Source organism: Serinus canaria, chromosome 25 (genome assembly GCF_022539315.1).
Source record: "Serinus canaria isolate serCan28SL12 chromosome 25, serCan2020, whole genome shotgun sequence".
In the NCBI taxonomy this organism is placed as follows: Eukaryota; Metazoa; Chordata; class Aves; order Passeriformes; family Fringillidae; genus Serinus; species Serinus canaria.
The window spans coordinates 15,301,660-15,329,428 of NC_066338.1; the positions used below are offsets into that span (position 1 = coordinate 15,301,660).

The following is a 27,769-nucleotide window of genomic DNA, read 5'->3' on the forward strand; positions in this document are numbered from 1 at the left end:
GCATTTTAAATGAGAAAAAAAACTTTAAAATGAGCCAAAAACCCTTAAAATGAGCAAAATATCATCCTAAGGACCCTTCTGACCCATTTTTGGGGGGAAAGGCCCCAAAAATCTGTGCATGGTGGATTCCTCCGGGTAGATTCCAGCAGGATGGAGCTTGGGAGGTCCCTCCACCCCCCCAGGACCCCCCTCAGGACCCCCCTCAGGACCCCCACCCTGAGCCACACCAAGGTTTCGATTCCTTTTTTTTTTTCTTTTAAAATGTTTTTGGTTTTTTTGTTTTGTTTTTGTACAAAATCTCCTCCCGCGGCCGGAGCTGCCCCACGCCCAGCTCAGCCACGGCTGGGTCCCCTCTGTCCCCAGGGCTGTCCCCTCTGTCCCCAGGGCTGGGCCCCCTCTGTCCCCAGGGCTGAGTCCTCTCTGTCCCCAGGCCTCTGTCCCCTCTGTCCCCAGGGCTGTCCCCGCTGTCCCCAGGGCTGTCCCCGCTGTCCCCAGGCCTCTGTCCCCTCTGTCCCCAGGCCTGTCCCCTCTGTCCCCAGGCCTCTGTCCCCTCTGTCCCCAGGCCTGTCCCCTCTGTCCCCAGGCCTGTCCCCTCTGTCCCCAGGCCTGTCCCCCCTGTCCCCAGAGCCCCGGGACAGGGCCTGCTCCTGGTGGGAACCCTTGGGGTGCAGGGAAGGCTTTTGAGGAAATGGGAAAAGGGAAATTGGGGTGGAAGGCTCGGGTTGGAGCTCTGGATCTGCCCCTGTCACCCCAGGACAGGGACGGGGACAGGGACGGGGACAGGGACAGGACCGAGGGGCTTTGGGCATCCCTGGGGGATCCCCAGTGGGAATTGGGGAGCCTGGGCTGGGGAGGGGCTCAGGGGCTGGACCCACAGCCCGGCAGGGCCTCGGGGGGCTGGAAGGGGCTCGGCCGGAGGGGAAGGGTCCCAAAATTCCCCCGGGAAGAGGAGCCAGGGTCACACCAGGGCTGGCAGGGTCCATAGTGCAAACTGGGCAGGAGGGACCCCCGGGCACTGCCCACGCCCCGACCCCGCTCTGCCCTCGCTGGGGGGCTCCAGACATTCCTTGGGGGGCTCCAGACATTCCTTGGGGGGCTGCAGACGTTCCTTGGGAGACTCCAAATCTTCCTTGGGATGCCCCAAACCTTCCCCAGAAGGCTCCAAACTTTCCTGGGGGAGCTCCAAATCTTCTTTGGGGGCGCTCCATGTCTTCCTTGGGATGTCCCAAACCTTCCTTGGGATGTCCCAAACCTTCCTTGGGATGTCCCAAACCTCCCTGGGGATGCTCCCGAGCTCCAGCCCGTCCCTGCCGCTCTGTCCCCGTGCCCAGCAGGGCGAGGGGAGCCAGGGAAGCTCTGGGGAGGGCACGGAGATCCCAGCCCATGGAGCAAACCCCGGGATGCTCCTCCCGGGCTCTGGAGCCGTGCCCAGGGTGGTCCCAGCGTCCATCCCAGCGTCCATCCCAGTGTCCAGCCCTTCCTGCTGAGGAGGGTCCTGGGGTTGGGGGTCAGCGCCGCAGGGCTGGGGGGGTTTCACCCCCTCGAGGGGTCCCAAAGCTGGGGGGGCCCTGGGCACGGTCCAGGCCCGGGGCTCTCCGTGGTCCTGTCCCGTTGGAGGTGGGAATGTCCCTTCCAGGAGTCCAGGCCTGCCCAGGGCCTCGGGAGCGGGGGGAGCAAACGGGATCGGGACCTCCGGGGGCTCCGGCCACGCCGGGGACTGTCCCCAAGTGTCACTGGCTCATGGGCTCCTCCTGCTCCATGGGCTCCTCCTGCGCCCTGCAGGGAACCGGACACGTCAGGGCCACATCCCGCTCCTGCAGGGACACTGACACAGGGAGGGGACAGGAGGGGACAGGAGGGGACAGGAGGGGACCCTCTGGCAGGGCTGACAGCCCCCACCCCCAGGCAGGAGGGTCTTGTTGGATTTCCATTTGGGAAGGGCCCAGCACAGGGATCCCAGCAGGGTTTGGTTGGGTTTCCATTTGGGATGAGCCCAGCACGGGGCTCCCAGCAGGGTTTGGTTGGGTTTTCCATTTGGGATGGGCCCAGGACGGGGTTCCCAGCAGGGTTTGGTTGGGTTTCCTTTGGGATGAGCCCAGCACGGGGCTCCCAGCAGGGTTTGGTTGGTTTCCTTTGGGATGGGCCCAACAGGGGCTCCAGCGGATTGGTTGGGTTCCATTGGAAGGGCCAGCACGGGGTTCCCAGCAGGGTTTGGTTGGGTTTCCTTTGGGATGGGCCCAGCACAGGGATCCCAGCAGGGTTTGGTTGGGTTTCCATTTGGGATGGGCCCAGCACAGGGATCCCAGCAGGGTTTGGTTGGGTTTCCATTTGGGATGAGCCCAGCACGGGGCTCCCAGCAGGGTTTGGTTGGGTTTCCATTTGGGATGAGCCCAGCACGGGGTTCCCAGCAGGGTTTGGTTGGGTTTCCATTTGGGATGGGCCCAACACGGGGCTCCCAGCAGGGTTTGGTTGGGTTTCCATTTGGGATGGGCCCAGCATGGGGCTCCCAGGAGCCCAGAACCTCACCCAGGTGGGGACACAGCCCTGCCCTGCTGCCACCCCCCTGGCACAGGGCAATCCCGGGAATGTCACCTCTTCTCCACCATCACGGCCACCGAGAGGGACGCCAGGGCCGTGACCGTCTCCACCTCGTCGGCCTCGTGGTGCTGAGCCTCGAGGAAGGAGCAGCCCAGCTTGGAGGCGAAGCGCTGCACGGCCACCCAGTATCGACCTGCGGGGGGACAGCGGCGCTGGGGACAGCGGACGGGATGGCCTGGGACAGGGATGGCCTGGGACAGGGATGGCCTGGGACAGGGACAGACTGGGACAGGGATAACCTGGGACAGGGATAGTCCAGAATAGGGATAACCCAGGACAGGGTGGCCCAGGTTCGGGGTGGCCCAGGCTAGGGGTGGCCCAGGTTCAGGGTGGCCCAGGCTTGGGGTGGCCCAGGCTAGGGGTGGCCCAGGCTAGGGGTGGCCCAGGCTAGGGGTGGCCCAGGCTAGGTGGCCCAGGTTCAGGGTGGCCCAGGCTAGGTGGCCCAGGTTTGGGGTGGCCCAGGTTTGACGGGTGGCCCAGGCTAGGGGTGGCCCAGGCTAGGTGGCCCAGGCTAGGGGTGGCCCAGGCTAGGGGTGGCCCAGGCTAGGGGTGGCCCAGGTCTCCACTCACTCTGGACCTGGATCACGGCCTCCAGGGAGCGCACGGCGTTGGCGTTGGGCTTCTGCCTCAGGCTGTCCTCAGGGAGCGGCTCCGGCTGCAGGGACAGGGGGGACAGGGGGGCACGTGGGTGGTGGTGGCACGGGGGGACGCGGGTGTTCAGCCGTGCCCAGGCTGGGGCGGTGGCACGGGGTCAGTGCCAGTCTCACCTCGTGGCCCAGCAGGGCGGACACGCAGGCCTCGGAGGCGTCACAGATGGCCGTGAGGTCGTGCCCCCCCTCCAGGGCCAGCACCACGGCCCCCCCTGCCAGGCTCATCAGCTGCTTGGTCATGTAGCCAAAACCTGGGGGACACCAGCACTGTCACCTCCCCCTGCCCAAACCTGGGGGACACCCAGGAATGTCACCTCCCCCTGCCCAAACCTGGGGGACACCCAGGAATGTCACCTCCCCCTGCCCCAACCTGGGGGACACCAGCACTGTCACCTCCCCCTGCCCCAACCTGGGGGACACCAGGAATGGCACCTGCCCCAGCCCAAACCTGGGGGACACCAGCACTGTCACCTCCCCCTGCCCAAACCCAACCCCAAAATCTCCAGTGGCTCCCCCAGGAGTGGCCGCCCCTTCCCGGGGGTCCCAGCCTGGGTGGGAGGGGGACACCTGACCCCAAGGGGGGACACCTGACCCCAAGAGGGGACACATGACCCCAAGGGGGGACACCCCGCCCCGAGCCCCCTCCTTACACTTGGCAGAGACTTTGTAGCCCCCCAGGGGGGGCGGGTGGCCCTCGGCGGCGTCGAACCCGGCCGACACCAGCACCAGGTCGGGGCAGAACTCGTGGGCAATGGGCATCACCACGGTCCTGGGGAAGGGTGGGGAGGGGTCAGCCCCACACGGGGGAAAGGGGATGGGGAGGGGTCAGCCCCACCCAGAGCAGGGCACACGGGCATGGGGACAGTACCTGAAGGCAGCCAGGTACTCGGGGTCACCCATGGGGGGGTCGAGCCCTCCAGCCCAGGCCACGTTGACGTTGAAGCCCTCGCCGGGGCCAGCGCCCACCTGGGGGGGAGCAAGGACAGGGTGAGGCTCTGGGGGAGCCAGGTGGGGTCCCAGCCCGTGTTCTGTGCCATGGGAAGCAGTTTGGGGTCCCAGCCCCCTGCCCTGTGCCATTGGAGAGTGTCTGGGGGTCCCAGCCCCCTGTTCCATGCCACAGGAAGCAGTTTGGGGGTCCCAGCCCCCTGTTCCATGCCACGGGAAGCAGTTTGGGGGTCCCAACTCCCTCTCAGCATTTTGGGGGTCCTGCCCCCCCTGCCCAGCCCCACAGCAGGGTCAGGACCTGTGGGATGTTCCTGCCTCTCCATCAGTCTCCATCCCCGTGCTGGGCGGCCCAGGCAGGGTCAGGGGTGGGAAAGGAGCCCCCAGGGCACTGTCCCTGCCCAGCCCCCGTGTCCTGCTGTCCCCTCTGTCCCCTCTGTCCCTCCCACCTCGTCGGGGGCCCCGCTGCCCGGGAAGAAGTTGCCGTCGTCGTGGCGGTGCAGGGAGATGTAGAGAACCTCGGGGTCCCTGTAGAAGATCTGCTGGGTCCCGTTGCCGTGGTGAACGTCCTGCAGGGACAGCCAGAGAGGATTTTGGCAGCTGCTGGGCGGCCCCAGAACCTCAGAGAGCCCCAGGCAGGCGGGGCTGAGCCCCCAGGCCAGGATCTGCTCCTGCTCCCCAGTCCTGAGCACATCCGGGGTTCCAGCCACACTCCCACAAGAGCTGGAGCAGGAACTGCCCCTGGGGACATCCTGGGGACATCCTGGGGACATCCTGGGGAAGGGGGGGACTCACCCAGTCCACGATGAGGATCTTGCTGAGCTTCCCCTTCTGCTGCAGCTGCCTGGCAGCGATGGCCACCGAGTTAAAGAAGCAGAATCCCCTGGGAAGAGGGGTGGGAGTCACCTCGGGCCCTTCCCGAGCTCCCCCTGGGCAGGGGTGGCTCCCAGGGGGGTTTGGGGGTGGCTTTGAGCCCTGGAGAGCTTTTGGGGCTCCCCAGGTGCCTTGGGGAGGGAGGGAGGGGCCTTACATGGCCGTGGAAGGATCCGCGTGGTGTCCGGGCGGCCGCACCACGGCAAAGCCGTTCTGGGGACAGAGCAGGGGCCAGGTCAGAGCTGCCACCCCCAGGGGGACACACCCCACGTTCCCAGGGCCACACAGCCCTGGGACCCCCGGCTGTGGGGGGCACAGCCCTGGGACTCCCAGCTGTGGGGTGACACAGCCCTGGGACCCCCAGCCTTGGGGACACAGCCCTGGGACCCCCCCCAGGCCAGCCCTACCTTCAGCTCCCTGGTGGCCACCTTGAAGGCCAGCTCGGTGACGCTGCCGGCCGCCCAGCGCGCGGCGTTGGACGAGTGCAGCTCGTTCCAGATGGTGTCACTGTCCACCTGCGGGGGGACACGGGTCACAGGGGGACACAGCACCCGGGGACAGCAGCCATGGCCTCACCCAGCCGGGTCGGTGTCCTGTGCCAGCCCAAGGTGACACTGGCCCCCCCACGCTCTCCTCCCGGCCCAGCCCCCGCTTTACCTGATTTATCTCATTTTTGTGTTTAACCAAACATCAGCACCGCCTCAGAGCCGGAAAACTCAAAACTCTTCTGCTGGGGGCCAGGTGTGAGCCCCCCGTGCCCGGGGGGGGCAGCTGCAGCCCCGGGAACAGAGCAGGGAAAGGAGGCAGAGCAGGGAAAGCAGAGCTGGGCCCAGCACGGCCGGCAAGGAGAGGAGCAGAACCAGAAGAGGCAGCAGGAAGGCACCGAGGGAGCCCCTTCCTGAAAGAGAGAGACAGGACAGGGAGAGGACAGGGACAGGGACAGGAGAGGACAGGGACAGGGACAGGGACAGGGACAGGGACAGGGACAGGGACAGGGACAGGAGGAGAGGAGGAGGCAGTGAATGCAGAGAAACCAGGAGGGAAAGCTGGGAATGGAGAGGGTGCTGCTGTCCCTGTGTCACTGCTGCCCTCCCGCAGTGGGGACCTCCGCCTGCCAGCCCCTCGGGGGGCTCTGATCCAGGATCCCCTTGCTGAGTGGGACGCTCAGACATCCCCAAGGACCCCAAGCTGCTCTGATCCAACACTTCCATCAAACACCCCCACCCAGGCTGCCCAGAGGCTTCGGGAGCTGCCCCGAGATCCTGAGGGGACAAAAGGGAACAGCCCAGCCCAAAGGGCAGAGCAGTGACCCCAAAACCCAGAGCAGGGATTCAGCAGTGACCCCAAAACCCAGAGCAGGGATTCAGCAGTGACCCCAAAACCCGGCTCAGGGGTGGAACACTCACCCCCACCCCTCCGCAGGGCAGCATCACAAACGTCCTCTGGGACAGGATCCCTGTGGAGAGAGGGGCCAGCGGGGACTCAGGCTGGGCAAGCAGGACCAGGGTGGGGCCAGGCTGTGCCCAGCACCCCGGGAGCTGCTGGGAGCCCTCCCCAGGCCCGGGAACGGGTGCCAGGGTGGGGACCCCCCTGGCCAGGGGTGGCACCCACCTGCCAGCTTGCCGTTGTCCAGTTTGAGGCGGTTGAGGGGGTTGGTGCCGTAGAGCAGCACGTGGCGCTCGCTGTGCACGCACTGCAGCTCCTCCAGGGTGGCCTTGCGGCCCCGCAGGCACTGGGGGACACGGCTGTCACCGGGGGGACACCGGGGGGACACCGTCCTGCTGTCCCCCTGCAGGACCCCCGGGCTGGCACTTGAGCAGCCCCAAAGTGCAGCCAGGGAGCCAGAGGCAGCCCAGAGCTGGGTTTTACTAGGCTGGGCCTGGCAGAGCTCGCTGGTTTGGGGGGAGCAGCCCCTCCCTGTGCCCAGCATCCAGCAGAGCCCCAACCCCGGGGGAGATGGGCACAGCAGGGAAACCACCGAGGACAGGGTGGCAAACTGGGGGAGGAGGGGAGGGATGGGATCGGGAGGAGTGGGATGGGATGGGATGGGATCAGGAGGAGTGGGATGGGTTCAGGAGGGATGGGATGGAATCAGGAGGGATGGGATGGGATCAGGAGGGATGGGATGGGATCGGGAGGGGTGGGATGGGTTCAGGAGGGATGGGATGGGTTCAGGAGGGATGGGATGGGTTCAGGAGGGATGGAGGAGGGCCCAGCCCTCTGAGCTCACCTCGCAGCGGCTGCGCAGGCCCCGCTCCTGCAGCCGGGACCAGATGCTCTGGATCCTGCCCGCGTGCTCGGGGTGGTTGCTGTTGTCCCCGCAGGAGCACTGGTGCTTCAGCATCACCGAGTCATAAACCAGCCCTGCCAGGCACCGCCAGAGCTGCACCCTCAGCTCCTCTGCAGGGGCTCCAAGACCCCAAATGCTGACCAAAATCCCCCCCAAACCACGGGAGATTCTGTCCCAAACCACGGGAGATTCTGCCCCCAATCCTGGGACATCCTGCCCCAATCCTGGGACATCCTGCCCCAATCCTGGGAGATTCTGCCCCAAACCACGGGACATCCTGCCCCAAACCCCAGGAATGCAGCCAGGGGCCAGGAGGGCAAACCCTGCCTGGAAAAGCCCCCCGAGATAAGGAGAAGGGCCCACCCCCCAGCTCTCTCCTGATGCTCCCAGTCCCATCAGGGACTGACCCGGACCCGTGTGGAGCCGCCCCGGGACATCCCCAGGTGCCCTCCTGTCCCTGCCCAGCAGTGACAGCCCCGCAGGTGTGGCCTTACCTGTGGTGAAGTGCGGCTTGGGCGGCTGCTCCTGCACGGGCAGGGCCAGCGCCTTGGTGTCCTGGGCAGGGAGGGACACGGTGGCCGTGGCCGGGGACGACTGGGCCCGGGACAGGGGCCGGTGGCCGGGGGGGAGCACGGGGGGGTCGGCCAAGGGCTGGCGCTTGAGGAGCTGCTGCTGCACCCGCTGGAAGGAGTCCCACAGGAGGGCCTGGGGACAAGGACAGCGTCAGGGGACGGGGCAGTGTCCCCAGCACGGGGACAGGGCACAGAGCCCTGCGTCCTGAGCTGGATCCAGCGGCTGCTCCGGGCTGGGACAGGACAGGGCAGGACAGGACAGGACAGGGCAGGACAGGATGAAACAGTACTGGACAAGCAGGACAGGGCAAAGCGGGACAGGATGGGACAGGACCAGGCAGGACAGGACAGGACAGGATAAACAGGACAGGACAGGACAGGGCAGGACTGTCCCAGCATCTGCTGCTCCCTGCCGGCTCAGCCGCGCAGTGGCAGCAGCGATGGGACAGAGCCGGCAATTTGGGGAAAAAACGCGGCAATTTGGGGACAAAGTTCCAGCAATCTGGGGACAAAGCCCGGCAATTCGGGGACAAAGCCCGACAACTGGGGGGCGATGGCTGGCAATCTGGGGACAGGGCCCAGCAATTCGGCAATTCGATGCCCAGCAATCTGGGGACAAAGCCCGACAATTCGGGGACGATGCCTGGCAATCTGGGAACAGAGCCAACAATTCGGGGACAAAGCCCGGCAATTCGATGCCCGGCAATTTGGGGACAAACCCCAGCTGTGCTGCCAGCAGCGGTGGCCGCAGCTCTGCCCCTGTCCCTGTCCCAGGGAGCTGCACGGTCCTGTCCCTGTCCCTGTCCCTGTCCCTGTCCCTGTCCCCAGGCTCCCTCCCTGCCGTACCTGCTGCAGGACCAGCTCCTCCTGCGGCTGCCCCATCTTGTGCGTCCTCTCGGGCTCCTTCCCGCTGCCGCCGGGCCGGGCCGGCTCCGCCCGGGCCCTGCTGGGCTCCGCAGCCTCGGCCGCCGCCTCCGGGCCGGTCCCCTCGGCCTCCATGTCCTCCGAGGAGGGGATCTGCCGCAGCCGCGGCTTCTCGCTGGACTTGGCCAGGCGCTGCAGCTGGGACAGCATCAGGGGAGAAAAACACGTGAAAAACACAGCGCTGGAAAGGTCCTCAGCTCTAATGAAAGGCTCACGGACTATACATCTGTATATCAACTTACTTACATTTGTGTGTGTGACTGTATATCTGTACATCAACTTACTTACATTTGTGTGTGTGACTGTACATCTGTATATCAACTTACTTACATTTGTGTGTGTGACTGTACATCTGTATATCAACTTATATTTCTGTGTATATATATATATATATATATATATATAACAAAATATAAAATATATTGTATATAATATATAATGTATCATATAATTATATTATAATAAAATAAAAATACAATATGTGTGTATATGTATATATGTATATTTATACATATAAACTAATATATATTTTTATATATAAAAATACTGACTTAGAAATGCTATAGAACAAAACAGACGTTGAGAGAAAAATGAAACTAAAAACAGTTTTAAAAGATAGCTATTTTATATATTAATAATATATAAAATGTATATATTATACATTATATATAGTATTTAGTATATAATATATAATCTATACTATATACTATATCCATATATAGACTGTATATTATATATACAAGTATAAGTTTATATACAAATATAGTATATGAATTATATATTATATATAATATATACTATATATTATATATTTGTATATAATAAATTATATACAAATGTATAATGTATAATAGAGAATACATTATACATTATACATTATATATTATATTATATAATATACAATATATTATATATTATATATTATATATTATATATTATATATTTATATTATATATTATATATTATATATTATACATTAACAACAAAATAGAAGTTTAAAGGCAGGAGCCAGCCCTTCTTTACGCCCTCCTGCCCAGGTTCAGGCAGTTCTTTGCCATCAGACCAAAGACAGATCAGTTTTCCCTTTTCCCCCCCTTTTCCTCCCGCTCTCTCTCGGTGCCCGGCTCTCACCTTGCCCAGGTGCGTTTGCTGCCGCAGCCTCTCCAGGAAGTGGGCCTGGTGCTGCTGGAAGAGCAGGTGCTGCTGCGCGGCGCTGGGGCTGGGGGGCAGCGGCTCCGAGCGCGTCCTGCCCAGCGGTTTGTGCTGCCCGGGCAGTGCCAGGCGCTCCGCGGGCACCAGCGCCGGCGCGAAGGAGAAGGGCACCGTGCCCAGCCCCGGCACTGGGGGGGACAAACAGTGACATCAGAAATGCCTCTTGGTAAATAAATAAATCTTTAAAAGATTTAAAAATTAAATTAATAAAGTAACATATAATAAAGTAATATATATAGCAAAAATATATTAATTTATATTAATGACAAAATATTAATAATATAAAGATATTATTCAGTGCTGGTCCCACACCAGCACCTCCAGGCTCCCCAAGGAACAAAACAAGATATTGTTTTGTTTATATTATAATATATTTTATATTATACTATGTTTTATATTATACTATGTTTTATATTGCAATATTATTCTATACAAATAATAATATAAAATAAAAAAAAAATTCACTGTCCTGTCACTGTCACTGTCCTGTCCCTGTCCCATCACTGCCACTGTCCTGTCACTGTCACTGCCACTGTCCTGTCCCTGTCCCTGCCACTGTCCCCACGTCCCCAGCAGACGCTCACCTGCCACCAGCGGCGCGTGGGTGACCGAGGGCTCGAGGATGATGACGGGCTGCAGCCGGGGGGACAGGGCAGCGCCGGCCTCGTGCTGCTCCAGGCTGGCCGGGATGAAGAGCGGCGCGTGCGAGCCCGGGAGCACCGGGACCCGGTGAGCCAGGCCAGGCAGCGCCCGGCGCTCGGTGTCACCCTGTGGGGACAGGGACAGGGATGGCACAGGGACAGGGACAGGGACAGCCGGCCCGTTGAGCACCGGGACCCGGTGAGCCAGGCTGGGCAGCGCCCGGCGCTCGGTGTCACCCTGTGGGGACAGGGACAGGGACAGGGACATGGATGGGGACAGGAGGGGACAGGGATGGGACAGGGATGGGGACAGGGACAGGACAGGGACAGGGACAGGGATGGGGACAGGCATGGGGAGATGGGGACAGGGACAGCGATGGGACAGGGACGGGGCAAGGACAGGGACAGGGACAGGAGGGGACAGGGATAGGGACAGGGACAGGACAGGGACAGGGACACGGCACCGGGAGGGCACAGGATTGTCCCCGCCATGCCCGTGGGCAGCACCAGGAGCCCCAAACCCCAAGGAAGCCCCGCAGGGAGCCAGGGCCGGGGTCCGAGCCGGGCACCTACCCTGGTGCCGGTGGTGGCCGGCAGGCCCAGGGTGATGGCCGGCAGGGAGGCCGCGCTCTGCAGGGCAAACTGGGCCAGGGAGCTCTCCTGCAGCAGCAGCCGCTGGGCCAGCGGCGCCTGCAGCAAACAGGAGCCATCAGAGCCCTGCTGCCAGCCGGGACCGGGCACGTGGGGACAGCCTGGGGACACCCGTGGGGCAGGACAGCGCTGGCAGAGGGGAAACGCACCCTGAAGGAGGGTGGGTGTGGGAGAAGTGCTGGGCTGGGGAGAGCATCCCGGAGCAGGGAATGCCAGGGCATCCCAGGGAATGCCAGAACATCCCAGATCACCCCAGGGAATGCCAGGGCATCCCAGGGCATCCTAGATCATCCCAGGGCATCCCAGGGAATGCCAGAGCATCCCAGATCATCCCAGGGAATGCCAGGACATCCCAGATCATCCCAGGGCATCCCAGGGCATCTCTGGGCATTCAAGGGCATCCCAGGGCACCCCAGGGCCTCCCAGCATGCAGGGAGAGGCAGCTCCGGGCAGGGGTCCAGGGCAGGGGCACTGCCCTCCCCCCGAGGGTCCCCAAGGCCGGGCTCACCTCGTGGGCACCGCCCGGGGCGGGCAGCGCGGCGTGCTCGGCGGGCAGGCTGTCGTTGGGGGAGCTGCAGCCGGACACGGGGGTGCTGCTGCTGCTGGGGGACGAGTCTGGGGGGGGGAAAGGACATGGGGTGAGGGCACAGCCCCCCCGGCCCCTCCAACCTCTGTGGGCTCCTAAATCCCACAGCAGCCCCTCCACGCTCCCCCATCCCACAGCAGCACTTCCCAGCCCTGGGGAGGACACACCAGGCCCCGGTGTCACTGTCCCCTGGCAGGGGTGGCACAGAACGTGGAGCTGTCCCAGCCCAGCCCCTGGGGAGGACACACCAAGCCCCAGTGTCACTGTCCCCAGTCAGGGGTGGCACAGAACGTGGAGCTGTCCCAGCCCAGCCCCGGTGTCACTGTCCCCAGTCAGGGGTGGCACAGAACATGGAGCTGTCCCAGCCCAGCCCCTGGGGAGGACACACCAAGCCCCAGTGTCACTGTCCCCAGTCAGGGGTGGCACAGAACGTGGAGCTGTCCCAGCCCAGCCCCGGTGTCACTGTCCCCAGGCAGGGGTGGCACAGAACGTGGAGCTGTCCCAGCCCAGCCTCGCGGTGTCCCCAGGCCTCACCGATGGCGTCGGGCGGGCGCCTCCTCAGCGAGGGGGGCGCGCTCTCCTTGCGGGTCAGGGGGTTCTTGCGCCGCTCCAGGCACTTCCTGGGCTTGCACCGAACCTTCAGGTTGGGCTCGGACGCTGCGGGGACAGGGGGCAGCTGGGTGGGCTCTGTGGGGCCACTGCCAGCTCCAGCCGGGGACAAGGGGACATTCCCGAGGCCTTGAGGGACACAGGGACATCCCTGAGGCCATGAGGGACACAGGGACATTCCCAAGGCCTTGAGGGACACAGGGACATTCCCGAGGCCATGAGGGACACGGGGACATTCCTGAGGCCATGAGGGACACGGGGACATTCCTGAGGCCATGAGGGACAGGGGGACGTTCCCGAGGCCGTGAGGGACACAGGGACATTCCTGAGGCCATGAGGGACACAGGGACATTCCCGAGGCCATGAGGGACACAGGGACATTCCCGAGGCCGTACCTGTTTTCCGCAGCGGGAAATGCTCGGGGGCGTCGAGGGAAGTGCTGGGCACGGGGGACAGGAACGTGCTGAGCATGGCAGGGGAGGGACCCTCGGGCTCCAGGGGCTCCAGAGACCTGCGGGGAGAAGCCAGAGCCCGTGCCAGCTGCCCCGGGCAGGTGCGGGGCAGGGGCGGGCGCTCCTGGGGACAGGTGCTTTACCTGTAGGGCAGGGCTGCGGCGGGGGCGGCGCTGCTCCTCTCCAGAGCCGCCTGCTGCTTCTTCAGGATGACCTCGGCCAACTTCTGCTTCACCACCGTGCTGGCCACGGCACCTGCACGGGGACCCCACAGGGTTCGGAGCTGCTCTGAGGGGTCCCTGCAGGCAGGACCCCGGCCCAGGGCTCCGGGATGGCCGGGGACCCCCGAGAGGCGCAGCCGGCTCCGCTCCCACCCCGTGTCCGTCTGTCTGTCTGTCCCAGCAGGAACACTCCGTGCTTACAGCAGGGACACTCCAGGACCGGTGCCGGCATTCGGCACCTCCGAGCACGAGTTAATTAACTGATTAATAATTAATTAGGGGATTAATTAATTAGGTGCGATGTGGAGCCCCGTGCGTCCCAGAACTGGGAGCGAGCCCGCGGCGGCTCCTCCAGCACCGGCACCAGAGGGCGCCGGGAGACCGCGGCTGGGAGGGGGCTGCAAACCCAGATTGGGGCTGCAAACCCAGATTGGGGCTGCAAACCCAGATTGGGGGGCTGCAATCCCAGATTGGGGCTGCAAACCCAGATTGGGGCTGCAAACCCAGATTGGGGCTGCAAACCCAGATGGGGGGCTGCAATCCCTGATTGGGGCTGCAAACCCAGATTGGGGGCTGCAATCCCAGATTGGGGCTGCAAACCCAGATTGGGGGGCTGCAAACCCAGATTGGGGGGCTGCAAACCCAGATGGGGGGCTGCAAATCCAGACTGGGTGTCCCACTGGGGTCTCTCACCTGAATGGGGTCTGTAACCCAGCCCGGGGGTCCCAGGGGGGCTGCAGCCCCGCTCTGTGGATGCTCTCCCAGCCCTTTCCCCAGGGGAAGGCAGAGCTTGGTCTGGCCAAGGGCAGAGCCCCCCGAGCCCCCTCCCCTGAGCCCCCGGGCACGGGCAGCCCTTACTGCGCTTGCTCTTGTCCTTGTTGAGGATCTGCCGCAGCTCCTGCTCCTGCTGGCCCGGCTCAGCCTCGCGGGGCGGGGCCTCCATGGCCACCTGTGGGACAGGGACATGGGCACGGGACCCCATCACCCCCCCCAGAGCCCTCTGAGCCTCCATGGCCACCTGTGGGACAGGGACATGGGCACGGGAACCCATCACCCCCCCCAGAGCCCTCTGAGCCTCCATGGCCACCTGTGGGACAGGGACATGGGCACGGACCCCATAACCCCCCCCCAGAGCCCTCTGAGCCCTCCCTGGCCCCAGGCAGGGGCACACGGGGACACAGCAGTCTGGGACACTCCCTTGCGTCACTCTGGCTGATGGGAACGTGTGAAGTTGTTCCATCACAACAAACCTGACACGTTTTGGTCCCCAGGGACGCTTTGCTCTCCCTGGGGACATTGTAAAAGTCAAAACCTGTCTGTCCCCACTCGCTGCCTCCTCTCAGGGAGTTTGGACACGTCTGCCGTGTTGCAACGCGGCAAAAAATAAAAATCTTTCTTGAGTACAAAAGGGAAAAAAAAATCGATAGGAGGGAATCCCAGCTGATCCATGGAAATGACTCCTGCCCTGAGCCTGGAGCAGCCCTGGGGACAGGCAGGGGGATCCTGGTGCCTGAAGATGGTCACACTTCCCTGGGAACAGTCACACCTCCCTGGATGTGGTCACACCTCCCTGGGCACAATCACAGCTCCCTGGATGTGGTCACACCTCCCTGGGCACAATCACAGCTCCCTGGGCATGGTCACACCTCCCTGGGCACAATCACACCTCCCTGGGCATGTCACAACTCCCCGGACGTGTCCTTCCTCCTGAAGCCTCCCTGAGGTGCCATCCCTGGGGCTGGAGGTGCCATCCCCGGGACAGGAGGTGCCATCCCTGGGGCTGGAGGTGCCATCCCCGGGACTGCAAGAGCCATCCCTGCCAAGTCCCGCTGGATTCTCGTGCCAATGAAAGCTGGCAGTGAATTCCTGGCGGGGCAGGAGCCGCGGGTGGCACCCCCCAGGAAAGCCAAGTGCCGCTGCCTGGCAGTGCCCCCAGGGCAGAGCAGAGCCGGGAGGGGCAGTCCCGGCCCGCAGGGATCCCCACTGGCCGCTCTGGAGCTCCAGCCCTGGAATTTGGCCTGGAATTGAGACACAACCCCCCCACCTGCCTCCCCAAGCAGCCTCCTCGCCTCACAGAGGTCCCTGGGCTGGCTGGAAACCCCTCCAGATGTTCCAGCTCAGGGAAAAGCAGGAATTCACCTGGGAATGTAATTTTGGCACTGGGATTTCCAGCCTTTTCTGAATCCCTGCCCAGAGAGGGGAACTCAAACCCAGCCTGACTCTGGCTCTGGGGGCAAATTCCCCCTGCAAAGTGCCCGGTGCTGCCCCAAACCCTGCCAGGGCGGGCTGTGCCCCCCTGCCCCATTACCCTGGCGTGCTGGTGGGCGAGCTGCTCCACCTGCTGCTGGTGCAGGCTGGCCAGGAAGAGCTGGTGCTGCAGCTGCTGCTGCTTCAGGGCCAGCAGCGCCGTGTCCTGGGGCTTGAGCAGGCGCTGCCCGATGCGCAGGTCCATGGGGACGGCCTGGGGCACCCGCGGGGAGGGGCACGGGCTCACGGCAGCTGTGGGGACACAAGGGGACACAAAGGCTCAGTCACGGCTCTGCCACCCAGGGGGTTTGTCACGGAGCGTCCCCTGCCTGCAGAGCCTCCCCTGTCTGCTGGGGAAGGAGATCCTGGAAATCCCACTCTGGAGAGGCTCCAGGGGGCTGCAGAGCCTCCCCCTGGAGTGAAGATGTTCCCTGAGGGGTGAAACCAAAGCAGTGCCCCGTGGGGACACCAGCACAGTGCCAGTTACACCTGAAACCGTCTGTTACACTCCAAACCAGTGCCAGTTACACACCTGAAATTGCCCATTACACCCCCAAACCAGTGCCAGTTATACCCCAAACCAGTGCCAGTTACACCCCCAAACCAGTGCCAGTTACACCCCTGAAAAGGGGTGGGAAGGGCTTGTGGGCATGCAGAAAGGGGTGGGAAGGGTTTGGGGCACCCCAGGTGAGGGAGGGGCTGTTCCAGACCGGCCCGGGAGGGAGCAGAGCCGAGGGGAAGCTCTGGTGGGAGCTCTGGGAATCTCGTTGGTTTCAGTCCCTACACAAACAAACGGCACGGCGAGCAGGGAGGGATGGGGGCTGCCGGGGGAGAGGGAGGCCGGGCAGCAGCCAGAAAAACAAAATAAACTCCTCAGCACTCATCTGGAGCCAGGAAAAAGCTGTGGAGCATCCCCAGGGCCAAGAGGCCGTGGAGCCAGGGAAGAAGGGGCTGCATGGACCCCGCTCCTGCCACGGCCCCAGCTCTGCCCAGCCCGCACCGGGGATGGCTGAGTGGACTTTCAGAGAGGCTGGGATGAGAAAAGGCACCCAGGAGTGGATTTCAGAGAGGCTGGGATGAGAAAAGGCACCCGGGAGCAGGGCCTGGCCTGGCATGCCCCGGGGTAACACTGGCACCCCAGCCCTGCTGTCCTGTGCATCCCTGCCTGCATTCCCTGTGCATCCCAGCCCTGCCTGCATTCCCTGTGCATCCCTGCCTGCATCCCTGTCTATTCCTGCCTGCATCTCCACCTGTATGCCCACCTGTACCCCTGCCCTCATCCCTTCCCTTATCCCAGTCCATCCCTGCATGGATCCCTGTCTATCCCTGCCTGTATCCCTGTTTATCCTCACCTGTACCCCTGTTTATCCTCACCTGTACCCCTGTTTATCCTCACCTGCATCCCAGTCCCTCCCTGCCCTCCTCCCTGCCTGCCCACAGCTCGCTCCGAGGTGGAGCAGCAGTTAAATCCAGGCTGGGCGTTTTCAACAAACCATCTTCTTTTAGAAAAGCCTTTCCCGTTTCTGCTGATCTGCTGTGAAAGGTTCAGAGTTCGGGCGGGTTGAGGAATGCGGGTGATTAGAAACATTCCTCTCTAATAAAAGGGAAAGGTCTTCTCCAGAGCCCTGCACGAGGAGCAGGAATGAGCTGGAGGGAGGGAGCTCAAATTAAAAACACTTAAATAAGAAACCACACCAAAAGGACCGTGTTGAAAGAACAGCAAGGTCACAAAGGGAGAACTGGAGAAATAGGAAATCCCGGAGCTGGGGTGCCTCGTTTGGCCCTGCCAAACTGGCTTTAATTAGGGACCAAACCCTGCTCCCCAGAACAACCAGAGAAAAACCACCAAACCCACCCAGCCCCACTTCTGGGGGACAATGCCACACCCCCAGAGGTGCCCAGGCGTCCCTTGTCCCCTACCTCCATCTCCAGTGTCCCCGAGGGGTTTCCTGGGAGGATCCCACAAAATCCCAGCGCTTGGGGCATTTTCCTCCTTCCTCTCCTTAGCACAGGGATCCGGGGATGGGAGCCCCAAGGAAAGCTGCTCCAGGGAAGCAGCTCCAGGGAAAGCTGCTCCAGGGAAAGCTGCTCCAGGGGTGGGAGCTACAGGGATGGGAGCTCCAGGGAAAGCTGCCCCAAGGAAAGCAGCTCCAGGGAAAGCTGCCCCAAGGAAAGCAGCTCCAGGGAAAGCAGCTCCAGGGAAAGCAGCTCCAGGGACAGCCCTGCGCCCCCTCAGCTGTCCCCGCACGGAGAGAGCTCCGGCCACGTCCCGCAGGAGCCATAAGAGAGCAGATGATGCTCAGGGAAGACGTAATGTTTGGAGCAGCCGGGTGCCAAGTTCTGATAACTCTTTCTGGAGCTCATGGAGGGGGAGTTTCAGGGGCTTCACGCCCCAGCCAGATGTGGGTGGATCCCTCCCTCCCCACCAGACGGCAAATTCCTGCTCCAAAATGAGACCAGGCTGATGCTGCTCCAAGAAAAGCCCCCTGAGAGTTTTTCCACCAGGGTAAACCCAAATTTTTCTGCTCTGATTCTTGCAAACTTCCTTCTGCAGAAAGTTTCCAGAAAAAAAAATTTAAAAAAATAAATTGAGACAGAGGATGAATAAAGTTTGGCAAAGTCACCAGAACAGCACAAAACCCTTCCCACAACCAAAGGCACGAACCAGGGTTCAGCCACACACCCAACCAGGCCATGCACCTGTGAGCAGAGCAGTTATTCGGGCATTCCACGCACAAAAATGGGAATTTTCCCTGCTGGAGCTGCACATCAGGCCTGGGGAGGCAGATCAGGGCGAGATGCTTCCTCTGATTGCTCTCCCTGGTTATTTCCAGCTCGTGACCTTTGAGTCAGACATTTAATAGTCCTCCCTGGAATTTTCTCCCCACAAATGTGCACATTTCCTTTTGAAACTCATGGCTCCGGGACCCAAAAGCCTCAGGGCCAGCCCAGAGTCCAGGGACAGGGAGGAAACACCTTTGGGCCTGGATGTGCTGCTGGTTCCAACACTCCCCATTCCAGCCCAAATCCCGGTTCTGCTGTTCCCATCCCATCCGAGGGCACCGCGTGCTCCCACAGCATCCAGGGCAGGGCTCCTGGGCACAGGGAGCTCTTCAGGGCTAAATCAGACACTCCTGGAGGCCAGCCAGGTCTGGGTTCCAAGGCAGCTTTTCCACATGCTCTCAAATCCATCGGCCCTGGAAGGGTTTTGCCTCCAGGCAAGGGTGGTCCAGAGATCCCAAGGCAACCCCCCGTCCAGAGTGACCCCAAACCTTGGCAGTGGGCATGAACTGCACCTCAGGCACTGCCAAAACACCAAACAGCTTCTGTCCTGTTCCTTCCTGCTCCCAGAGGAGCTGGAGGGATTTGCAGGAGCTCCCTGGATGCCGCCCCTCTCGCAGGGATGAGCTTTGAAAGCCTTCAGAGCACCCAGCCCTGAACGTGCTGAGGCAAAACCCCTAGCAAAAGATTTCGGGCCTAAATCTGAGATCTTAGGGACATCCAGCTACTAAACCACAGGAAATTCTGGGCACAGGCAGGATGGAGCTGCCTCACGGGTCCCACAAAGTGCGGTTTGAGCGTGGGCAGCCCCAGGGACAAGGGGGGATCAAAGGGCTCACTCATCTCCTGCAGCCGCAGCCGGGCCAGGGCAGAGCAGGGACGGCCAGCGGCTCCTGGCACAGCTGGAAACCTCTGGCAGTCATTTCCTGCCCCCTCCCACCCCCACGGGTCACCCAGCCCATCCCAGAGAGCGGAGGAGGGAGAGAGAGGTGTCCCCAGGAAACCTCGCGGCGACCGCGTCTTCCTGAGGAGCCCCGGGAACACCGCGGCCACAGGGCTCTGCTGAAGGGAGCCAAGGCGGCCTCGAATCACAGAAACTCACCAGATTTGGGGAAAATCCTCCCTTCCCAGAAGAGAAACATCCCCCAGAGCGCATCCCACCCAGCCCGGCCGGGATGTGCCGGCCCCTCCCGGCTCTGGGGAGCCCCGAACGTCGCCCTGGCCCGGCGGGGAGGCCAATCTGCCCCTCCTGCTGCTCCGTGGGGCCTTTCCCTGCAGCAAACACCCCGCGGGGAGCTGCTGCTCCTCCGCACCGCCCAGCTGCTCTCCTCGAGGGGCTCGTGGGTGAAAAAGCTCCAGCACCACCGGGAGCGCAGGCAGGGCTGGACTGGGACACAGGCAGCAGCTGCAGGCTGGCACAGCCCCGGCTCTGGCCGAGCTGGAGCCCCCCGTGCCCCCCAGCAGCCCCATGTCCCCCTCCGGGCTCCCGGCAAGGGGCACCAGCGCTGCCCAGAGCCTGGCACCACCGCGGGGCCGCTCGGGTGACATCAGCGCGGGAGGATGCCAAGGCAAGCGGAGGAGAGATCAAAGGATTGCAGAAGCTCTCCCTCCTCGGTTACCCAAGCGCAGGAGAACGCTCCCGACCGGTTTGCGAGGAGGGCTCGGCGGCTCCGCCCGCCCCGCTGCCCTCGCCCTCCCCGGGGCATCCACGGGGAGCTGCTCGGCCCCGCTGGAGCCCGGGGCTGCCGGCACAGCACCGACTGATCCTTTCAATTGCTGCTGCGAGAGCCCAGCTTGAGTCACAGCCCCCCGGGAAGGCTCAGCGCCGCCCGAAGCGGCTCCGTGCTTGATCTGGAAGCGCTGAGACAAAAAGAAGCTGGAATCACTCAATCCCCACTCGCGGCAAGTGGCTCCTCAAGGCGACCTGCCCGTTAATTCGAGCCTCCCTGCGAGCCGCAGGAAGGAAATCCCTTTGGCAACCGCTGGACGAGGGCCAGGGCTGGGTTGGAGGGCAGAAAAGGAAATTTAAGAAAAAAACCCGAGGCTCAGGAGAAGGAGGAGCTGGGAGAAGCACAGGCAGCTCCACGGGCACAAAGGGAAAGAGGCACAAACTCAATTCCCCGGGCAATCCTTGGACTGCTCAAGCTGCAGCAGGCAGGGCTCAGCTGGAGCTCACCCCAAACCTGCCCCGTGCTGACCCTCGGGCGTCTGGGGAGCCTCCGAGGAGCTCCCCAGGGCAGACCTGGGGCCCAGCCTGAGTTATTTCTGTCACAGGGAGGAAGCCACAGCATTTTCAGTTTCCTGCACAAACACACTTGGGGTGCCCTTCCTCACGGGCCTGGCGGGCGCTGCCTCCCCTCGCTGGGCACTGGGGAAGGAGCTGGGAAAGCTCAGGGCTGGCATCAGCCAGGCTGGGAAAGGTGCAGGTGTCAAATCCTCAGCGCAGAGGAGGAGGAAACCTGCCTGGATCTGAGGAGCCACACCCTGGGGACAGCAGGGACAGGGGACAGGGGACAGCAGGGACAGCAGGGACAGGGGACAGCAGGGACAAGGGACAGCAGGGACAGGGGACAGCAGGGACTGCCACCCTGCGACAAACCTGGCTTGGTGCTTGCAGGCAGCTGTGGGGAGATGCTGGGAATTCTACCCGGGATGGAGAAGCTACAGGAAAGAAGCAGGCAGGATTCCTGGTGGGAGGAAATGCCAGGAGCACCTGGAGTCCCAAAGAGAGGCCTTGGAGGAGGCCAGCAGGACTGAGGGGGCAGGTGGGTGTGTGAGTGCTCCACACGCATGGAGCAACACTGCCCTGGGGCTTTAACCCAGCAAGAGGAGCTGCTGCTGCTGCTGCTGAACTGTCCAGAAACGGGGAAAAACCAAAAAGAACCAGCAGAGAAACTCCCGGTGAGCCCAGCGCAGCAGCAGTGACTTGGACACCGAGGAATCAGTGCTCATGGGGGGGATGGAGCCCTTAGAACCCCTCAGAACCAGAGCTGGTGTCAGCCCAGCAGAACCCCAAACATATCCAGGCCCTTTATGCCCCCCTGGCACCCAACCACCGTGCCCACGCCCGGCCCCAGCCCACGGAGCCCGCTCCGGGCACGAGATGCTCCAGGTGCCCCTCACACCAACCCACCTGCTCCGGCCCGCCTGGCACACTCACCCACAGATGGCATCGCGTCCCCGCGGCTCCTCGGGGTCCCCGTGGCCACCGGGGCCGTGGGAAGAGCTCTGGGTCCCGGCCCCGGGAGCTCTGGGTCCCCGGAGCCGGGCGGTCCCGGGCGCGGCCGCCACCACGCCCGTGCAGTTCTCACGGGCAGATCGAGCCTTGGCAGAGCCCTGGCTGGCAGCCGGCCTCATCAGGCTCATTAAGTGCAATTAAGGCACAGCGGGCATCCCTCCCCCCCACCCCTCTGGGGGATATTTTGCTTTTAGACAAAATAAACAGGGAGGTTTGCGTGGGCTCGGGCAGGTGCTGGCGGCAGCAGCAGGTGGAAGCGCCGAGGTCTCCCGGGGAAGCCACGGTGAATCAGCGTCCAGCCCCGGTTCCAGCCCTCCTCCTGCTCCCAGGGGTGCCCGTTCCACCCCCCTGGCCTGGGGGGGAGCACCAGACCCTCTCCCCTTTGCAAACAGGAGCATGGAATGGGATAAACTCTAAAGAAGCTGCGTCCCCACTCTCACTGCGATTTCAAAACCCCGAGGAAAAGCTTCCGTGCCAACCTGAGGTGGGATTTCATGGCAGCAGCTCCTCCAGCATCCCTTGGGAGCTGGTTATGGAACTGCTTCCCCTCCACAGCCCCAAACCTGGGAGAAGGGAGAGCATGGCACAAGTGCCCAATCCCCTCCTCCTTCCATGCCATCCCTCCTGCCCGGGGATCCCGGCAGGGCCAGGACACACACTGGACACACACTGGGTTTGGAGTCCCCAAACCCTGCAGAACATCAGCCCAAGCCCCAGAACGTCACCCCAAGCCCCAGAACGTCACCCCAAGCCCCAGGGCCACCACGAGGCCCCAGCCCATCCCAGATTTTCCCTCCATCGCCTGGCTCTGCCTGACACCTCCTGTCAGCAGCGAAATCCGTGAGCTCCTGGTACTCCCAGCAGGTGCCAGGGGCTGGCCCTGACCCTGGACTTTGTCACAAAGGGAGGGAGGCCCGGGGACCACGACCCTGCTCAGGGAGGGTAGGACAGCCCTGCTCCATCCCCATCTGCTCTGGGACAAGGGAACGAGCCAAAAGGGATCCTTAAAGCTTTCTGCTGCCCCATGGAAAAATCAGCTGGAGCTGTCCCAGGGCAGACTGCATGCCAGCCCACGTGAGAGCTGCGTTTGGACTCCTGTGGCTGTCCCAGGGTGATCCAGTCAGACAGAGATGGGCATTTCCCAGTCTGGCTCCTGCCAGGAAGCACCAAGAGCCCCAGGAAAGGCTCTGCCCCCAGACAAACCCCAGAGATCTGTCACAGCCACCTCTGAGGCAGGGCCATGCCCCGACCAAGAGCTTTGCTTCAGACATTTGGGGTTTACTGCTGCTAAAGGGATTTAGCCAGAACAAATTAAGATCATTTCCTGTCTTAATTAATGCTACTTTCACTTCCTGGCACGTTGGAGCTCGGCCTCCTCCGCCTCAACTCTGCCCCACCACAGCAGCAGGAGCGGTGCAAAAGCCCAGGAGGGGCTTTGCAGCATTCCTCGGTCACCATCCGAGCCCTGCCCACGCTGAAAACATCCCCAAAAGGCAGAACCCCTTCGGAGGCCAGAGAGCAAGACGGGACCTTCCCCTCCCTCCTCCCACCTCTCCTCAGTCAGAGAAGCCTCCAGGAGCAGGCCTGTGCCTCTTGCACAACAAACCCCTGCTCTCCCTGCCCGCCCCACATCCCTTTGAGGCAGAGAGGAAGCGGGCTGGGGACATCCTTCCTGCGCTGGGGACAATGCGATGGAAATAGCCCGGGAGCAGCAGGAGCGGCGCGGGCCCGGCTCCTTCCGCCCATTGTGCGGCCGGGCCGGGGCAGCTGCAGCCCCCACGGCAGAGCAGAACCCCCAGGAGCGGCCCCAAACCCCAACTGCCCTGGCCGGGGCAGCTGCAGCCCCCACGGCAGAGCAGAACCCCCAGGAGCGGCCCCAAACCCCAACTGCCCTGGCCGGGGCAGCTGCAGCCCCCACGGCAGAGCAGAACCCCCAGGAGCAGCCCCAAACCCCAACTGCCCCGGCCGCCTTCACCAGGAGCCCGCACGAGGCGAGGATTTTGGATTTCAGTGCGAAATCCGCCGGATCTGCAGTCACTGTTAGGCCTCGGCCACTTCACAGCAGCACCAAACCCACCCCAAAACCCTGGCAGGGCTTTCCTCTGCAGGGGAAACCCAGGACACCCGGGCGGCTGGAGATGCTCTCTGAGACCCAGCCCTGAGGGTGAAACGAAGCCCCCGGGGAGCGGTTCCGCCCTAAATCCCTGTTTTCTCCTCCAGATGGGAGGTGCACGAGTTCGGGCTCCAGCTCACGTCAGCAGCTGGAAAACCCCGCAAGGACCCACGCAAGCCTGGCCTGCGAGGACGCTGCTGACGGCAGCTGAGCAGGGCAGGGTGGCAGGAGCAGAACCGCTCCAAGCCCCAGATTTGGGGCTGCCACTCAAGTCAGTGCTGGTTTTGGTATCCACCTCCCATTTCTGAGGGCTCTGGGAGAGCAAGTTATCACTTGCAGCCCTTCTACACGATCAAGGTGGTGACAGAAGCTGTTTTGCTTTAAAAGCACCCCAAAACCAGACATGTTTTCAAGGTCTGAGGTGGTTTTAGGGCTGGGGTTTCATGAGTGGCAATACCTGGATGAGCGGCACAGAGCTGTGGCCAGAGCCACACTTGCAGAGGGAGGGAAATGAGAGGATGGATGATGCCACTCATCCCTGCTCCGGCCACCACCCCCAGAGCCCCCCGGGGCAGGGGGACCATCCCACCACAGCCTGGCCCCTCTTTGCTGGCCCAGAGTGGGGCCAGGCCCTCTCCGAGCTGCTGGGCCGGGGCTGCTCTGCTCCCTGAACATTCCCAAGTGCATTTCTGCCCTGCCGATGGGTTAAAAATAGAAACCATCAGTATTATTGTCCTGCAAGCAAATATAGAAAGATCACATCCTCCCTGCTGAAAAACGACACAGCAGGGACCTCTTGGAGCCCAGGCGCAGGGGAGAGCTCTATTTCGGGATGGGGAACTTGGGAAGTTTGAACAGAATCCCGAAATTTGTGATGTTGACTCACTGCAGCGTTAAACATCCATGGAAAACTCGCCTTCCCCCTCCTCTCCCGGCTTCCCCGGGGTTTTGTTGGGGATTTCAGGCTCGGAGAGGGTGCTCAGGCTTGCACGGCGCTGCCCCAGCGCTGCCCTCCAGATGGGAACGGCCCCGACCCAGTTTGGGAGTGGTCTTGTCCCCACCGTCCCCGGCAGCGCTCCCCAGCTCCCGGGAGGCGCTGCAGCAGGAAAACCCCAGCCCTGCTCTGCTTCCCCAAGCTCCGAGCCACAGGCACGTCCCCGCTCCAAAGGCAGCTCCCCAGAAAGGGGAGAGCCAGCCCTGACCCCAGAGCAGGAGAGGCCCTGAGCCCTCCCGACCCTCCCCTGCTCTCTTCCCCTTTTCCTAGTACCGACCCCTTCCCTTCTCCCATCCCTTTCCCTTCTCCCATCCCTTTCCCTCTTCTCTTTCCCTGCTCCCATCCCTGTTCCCATCCCTTCCCCTGCTCTCTTTCCCTGTTCCCTTCCCTGTTCCCATTCCTTTCCCTTCTCCCATCCCTTTCCCTTCTCCCATCCCTTTCCCTGCTCTCTTTCCCTGTTCCCATCCCTTTCCCTTCTCCCATCCTTTTTCCCATCCCCGTTCCCTTCTCCCATCCCTTTCCCTGCTCCCTTTCCCTTCTCCCATCCCTTTCCCGCTGGCTCCAGAGGGAGGGGGGCCTCAGCCTGAACCTGGATTTTTGGAAAAGGAAGGTTTCTACGCAATCCCGGCCTTTCCGTGTTTGTGCTGAGCGCTGGGGCCGCTCCCACCCAGCTGGGACCCGGCTCCAGATCCAAGCTTGTTCCTCAGCAAATCCCCGGGGAGAGGAGAGGAATGCGGCAGGGTCGCATCCAGCTGCTGCAGGGAGGGGAAATCCAGGGCTGGGGGTGTCTGTCCCTGCAGCAGCGCCCTGGGCACGGCTCTGATGTGGGGGTGCAGCAGAAGGACCCCGGATCCCAAACCAAGCCGGCTCCAAACCCCAGCACCGACCCCAAAACTGCCCTGCAGCCCCCCGGGGCCGCTCCCCTCCCAAACCAAAGGTGCAGCAGCAGCCCCGGCAGGCCTGGGAGGAGCTGGGAGGTGCAGAGGTCACTCCGGCCCCCCAAACCTCTCCCCCGGTCCCCACCGAGGGACCCCCCAGGATGGGGGCAGGGAACGCTCCGAGCAGAGCTCCCTGCACCCCCTCCCCTCCTCCCCACAACAAAACACACCCAGAAACTGAAGGGAAAAACCCGGCCGTGACTCCACAGCGATTCCAGGCAGCTCCATCCCCGGAAGGAGCCCGCTCTGCCCTCACCCCCTCCGGCAGAGCCCCCCGGTGATCCCAGCCAGGTGCCCTGGCCAGCCCCGGGGGCCATTCCCTCATCCCATTCCGTGCACATCCCAGCTGGCACTGCAGCCCCCAGCCAGTGCCAGATTTCTCTCTGCTGAGCCAATGCACTTGGAAATACATGACGACTTCAGCAGATTAATTGGAAACACAGCCTGGGTGTTGCAATCCCAGGAATGACTCCAATTTCAGGAACAAATGTTTTCATAGAATCACACAATCACAGAATATTCTGAGTGGGAAGGGACCCGCAAGGATCATCCAGTCCAACCCCTGGCCCCGCTCAGGCAGCCCAACAATCCCACCCTGGGCATCCCTGGGAGCATTTCCCAAATGCCCCTTGAGAATTTGGCAAAACTTCACCAGTTTGCTGAACATTTCCAGCTAAACCGGGACAGGCTCCACTCACACCTGGGATTATTCTTTTAGTGTGGCGTGCTCCAATTAAAAACCTTCTCAAGAAGATTTAAGGCACACCACGGAAGAGGAGGCAAGAAAACAATTTCAGTTTGCTCTGTAATCTCCTCTTAAAACCTTGCTGGTTTTGAGCACCCCAGGGCTCCTCTCAGCCCCTCTGCAAAACCAGACCCAAATTCTTCCCCCAAGATCCTGAAAACCCACCAGGGCTGGGAGATGGAAGAGGGGTGGAGGGGGGTTCCCTGGATGGAAATTATTCCTGTGCTTCCCTATTTCCCACCCCTCCACAGCAAAACCTCTCCCCTTGCAGCATCACTCAGCCCTTTCTCTGCCCATCCTTGTTTGCTGCCAACCTCTGCAGCATTCCAACCCTTCAGAGGCTGAACCTGGTGATTTTGGATGATTTTCCCACCTTAACAATTCCTTGCTGCCAAGAACTGGAAAGCCCTTTCGTGGTGGGCAGCCGTGCACCGAAGCCCAGGGTGATAAGGGAAGGAGAATTTCTGGTCTATCCAGCCTCAGAGCCTGGCAGGGAGCTCTGCTTGCCATCCCACGGCCAGGGCTCCTGCAACCCAACAAAAAACCTGTGTGGGATGTGGAAGGGGCTGCTGGAGGGAAAATGGGGAGCCCAAGCTCGGCTCCGAGGGCTGGCAGCAAAGAGGGATGGGCAGAGAGAGGGCTGAGTGTTGCTGAAAGGGGGAGAGGTGTTGCTGTGGAGGGGTGGGAGATAGGGAAGCACAGGAATGGTTTCCATCCAGGGAACCCCTCTCCACCCCTCCTCCATCGTCATCCCTGTCCCAGCCCTGGTGGGTTTTGGGGATTTTGGGGGCTGACACCAAAGAGGGGGCTCTGGAGGGGCTGTGGCTGCTCCTCCAGAGCCTGTGGCCGCCGCAGACACGGGCAGTGCCCGGGTGGATCCTGCCTAGGAGGGGCCCGAGCCCCTGCCTCGCAGGCCCCCGTGCAGGCCACGATTACAGCGAGATAAAACACATCTGAATCTTCCCAGAGCCGTCGGCTCCCACAGCCTGCTCCCGCGGCTGCACCTCCTCTCTCTCCCAGCTGTTTGGCTGCTCCTCTCAGCCCAGCCCTGCCAGAGCTGGAGCCCGAGCCAGGAGCAGCACAGGCTGCACAAACCCTCCCCGGAGCCCCCCCTGCCCCATCCAGGCTCAAATCCACCGAGCCAGCCCCAAACCCAACTCCCTGCTCAGCCTTTGCCTCACGGAGCTCTTTTTGTCCTGCACAAAAGCCACAATTTCCAGCCAGACCTTTGGGGTGGGATTCCTCCTCCCTGCCATGAAGTCAACGTCAGTCAGAGCGTTCCTGCCGTTAATCTGGATAATCTGACAAAACAAAAACCACCAGGTTTCGTGGTGAGGTGTCACTTTGGGAGCTTTGCTCATCCCAGAGATCTTCCTTCGGGGTGTCCCCATGCCTGGGAGTTCCATGGGATCCAAAAGGATCCCAGCATAGGGATGGGAAGCTCTGCCCCGAGCTGGGCTGGGGGGTCAGGCTGGCTGATCAGTGGAGAGCT

At 62.1% G+C, this 27,769-nt stretch overlaps 2 protein-coding genes across 7 annotated transcripts in view; both read right to left on the reverse strand.

The window, feature by feature from the left end:
• Positions 1-36: 36 nt before the first annotated feature.
• LOC127060452 (collagen alpha-4(IV) chain-like) lies at positions 37-1,385 on the reverse strand. The gene is made up of 2 exons (XM_050983729.1): positions 565-1,385; positions 37-499 (listed from the first exon to the last, which is right to left on the reverse strand). The coding sequence occupies exons 1-2, from the start codon at positions 1,383-1,385 to the stop codon at positions 67-69; spliced, it is 1,254 nt and encodes a 417-aa protein (XP_050839686.1). The 3' UTR covers positions 37-66.
• Positions 239-27,769, reverse strand: part of HDAC7 (histone deacetylase 7) — a 56,656-nt gene continuing 29,125 nt past the window's right edge. The window contains exons 2-25 of one of the 6 annotated variants that reach the window (XM_050983709.1): positions 15,530-15,720; positions 14,080-14,170; positions 13,144-13,255; positions 12,944-13,059; positions 12,474-12,596; positions 11,862-11,968; positions 11,276-11,392; positions 10,646-10,829; positions 9,981-10,189; positions 8,772-8,987; positions 7,848-8,058; positions 7,294-7,427; positions 6,675-6,795; positions 6,470-6,519; positions 5,471-5,578; positions 5,221-5,276; positions 4,986-5,073; positions 4,640-4,759; positions 4,117-4,214; positions 3,899-4,017; positions 3,366-3,499; positions 3,169-3,253; positions 2,593-2,731; positions 239-1,776 (exon numbers count right to left, since the gene is read on the reverse strand). In XM_050983709.1, coding sequence (XP_050839666.1) covers positions 1,731-1,776; positions 2,593-2,731; positions 3,169-3,253; positions 3,366-3,499; positions 3,899-4,017; positions 4,117-4,214; positions 4,640-4,759; positions 4,986-5,073; positions 5,221-5,276; positions 5,471-5,578; positions 6,470-6,519; positions 6,675-6,795; positions 7,294-7,427; positions 7,848-8,058; positions 8,772-8,987; positions 9,981-10,189; positions 10,646-10,829; positions 11,276-11,392; positions 11,862-11,968; positions 12,474-12,596; positions 12,944-13,059; positions 13,144-13,255; positions 14,080-14,170; positions 15,530-15,720 — 2,975 coding nt within the window. In that variant the 3' untranslated portion in view covers positions 239-1,730. The other 5 variants (XM_050983705.1, XM_050983706.1, XM_050983710.1 and 2 more) reach the window with 5 other exon arrangements.

What these genes read in the sequence shown, in the direction of transcription:
- LOC127060452 (XM_050983729.1), bottom strand. Translation starts at nt 1,385, where the DNA reads ATGGGCTGGGATCTCCGTGCCCTCCCCAGAGCTTCCCTGGCTCCCCTC. An exon ending in CCTGGGGACAGAGGGGACAG is followed by an intron (nt 500 to 564) that starts GCCTGGGGACAG and finishes CAGAGGGGACAG; the next exon opens with AGGCCTGGGGACAGCGGGGA.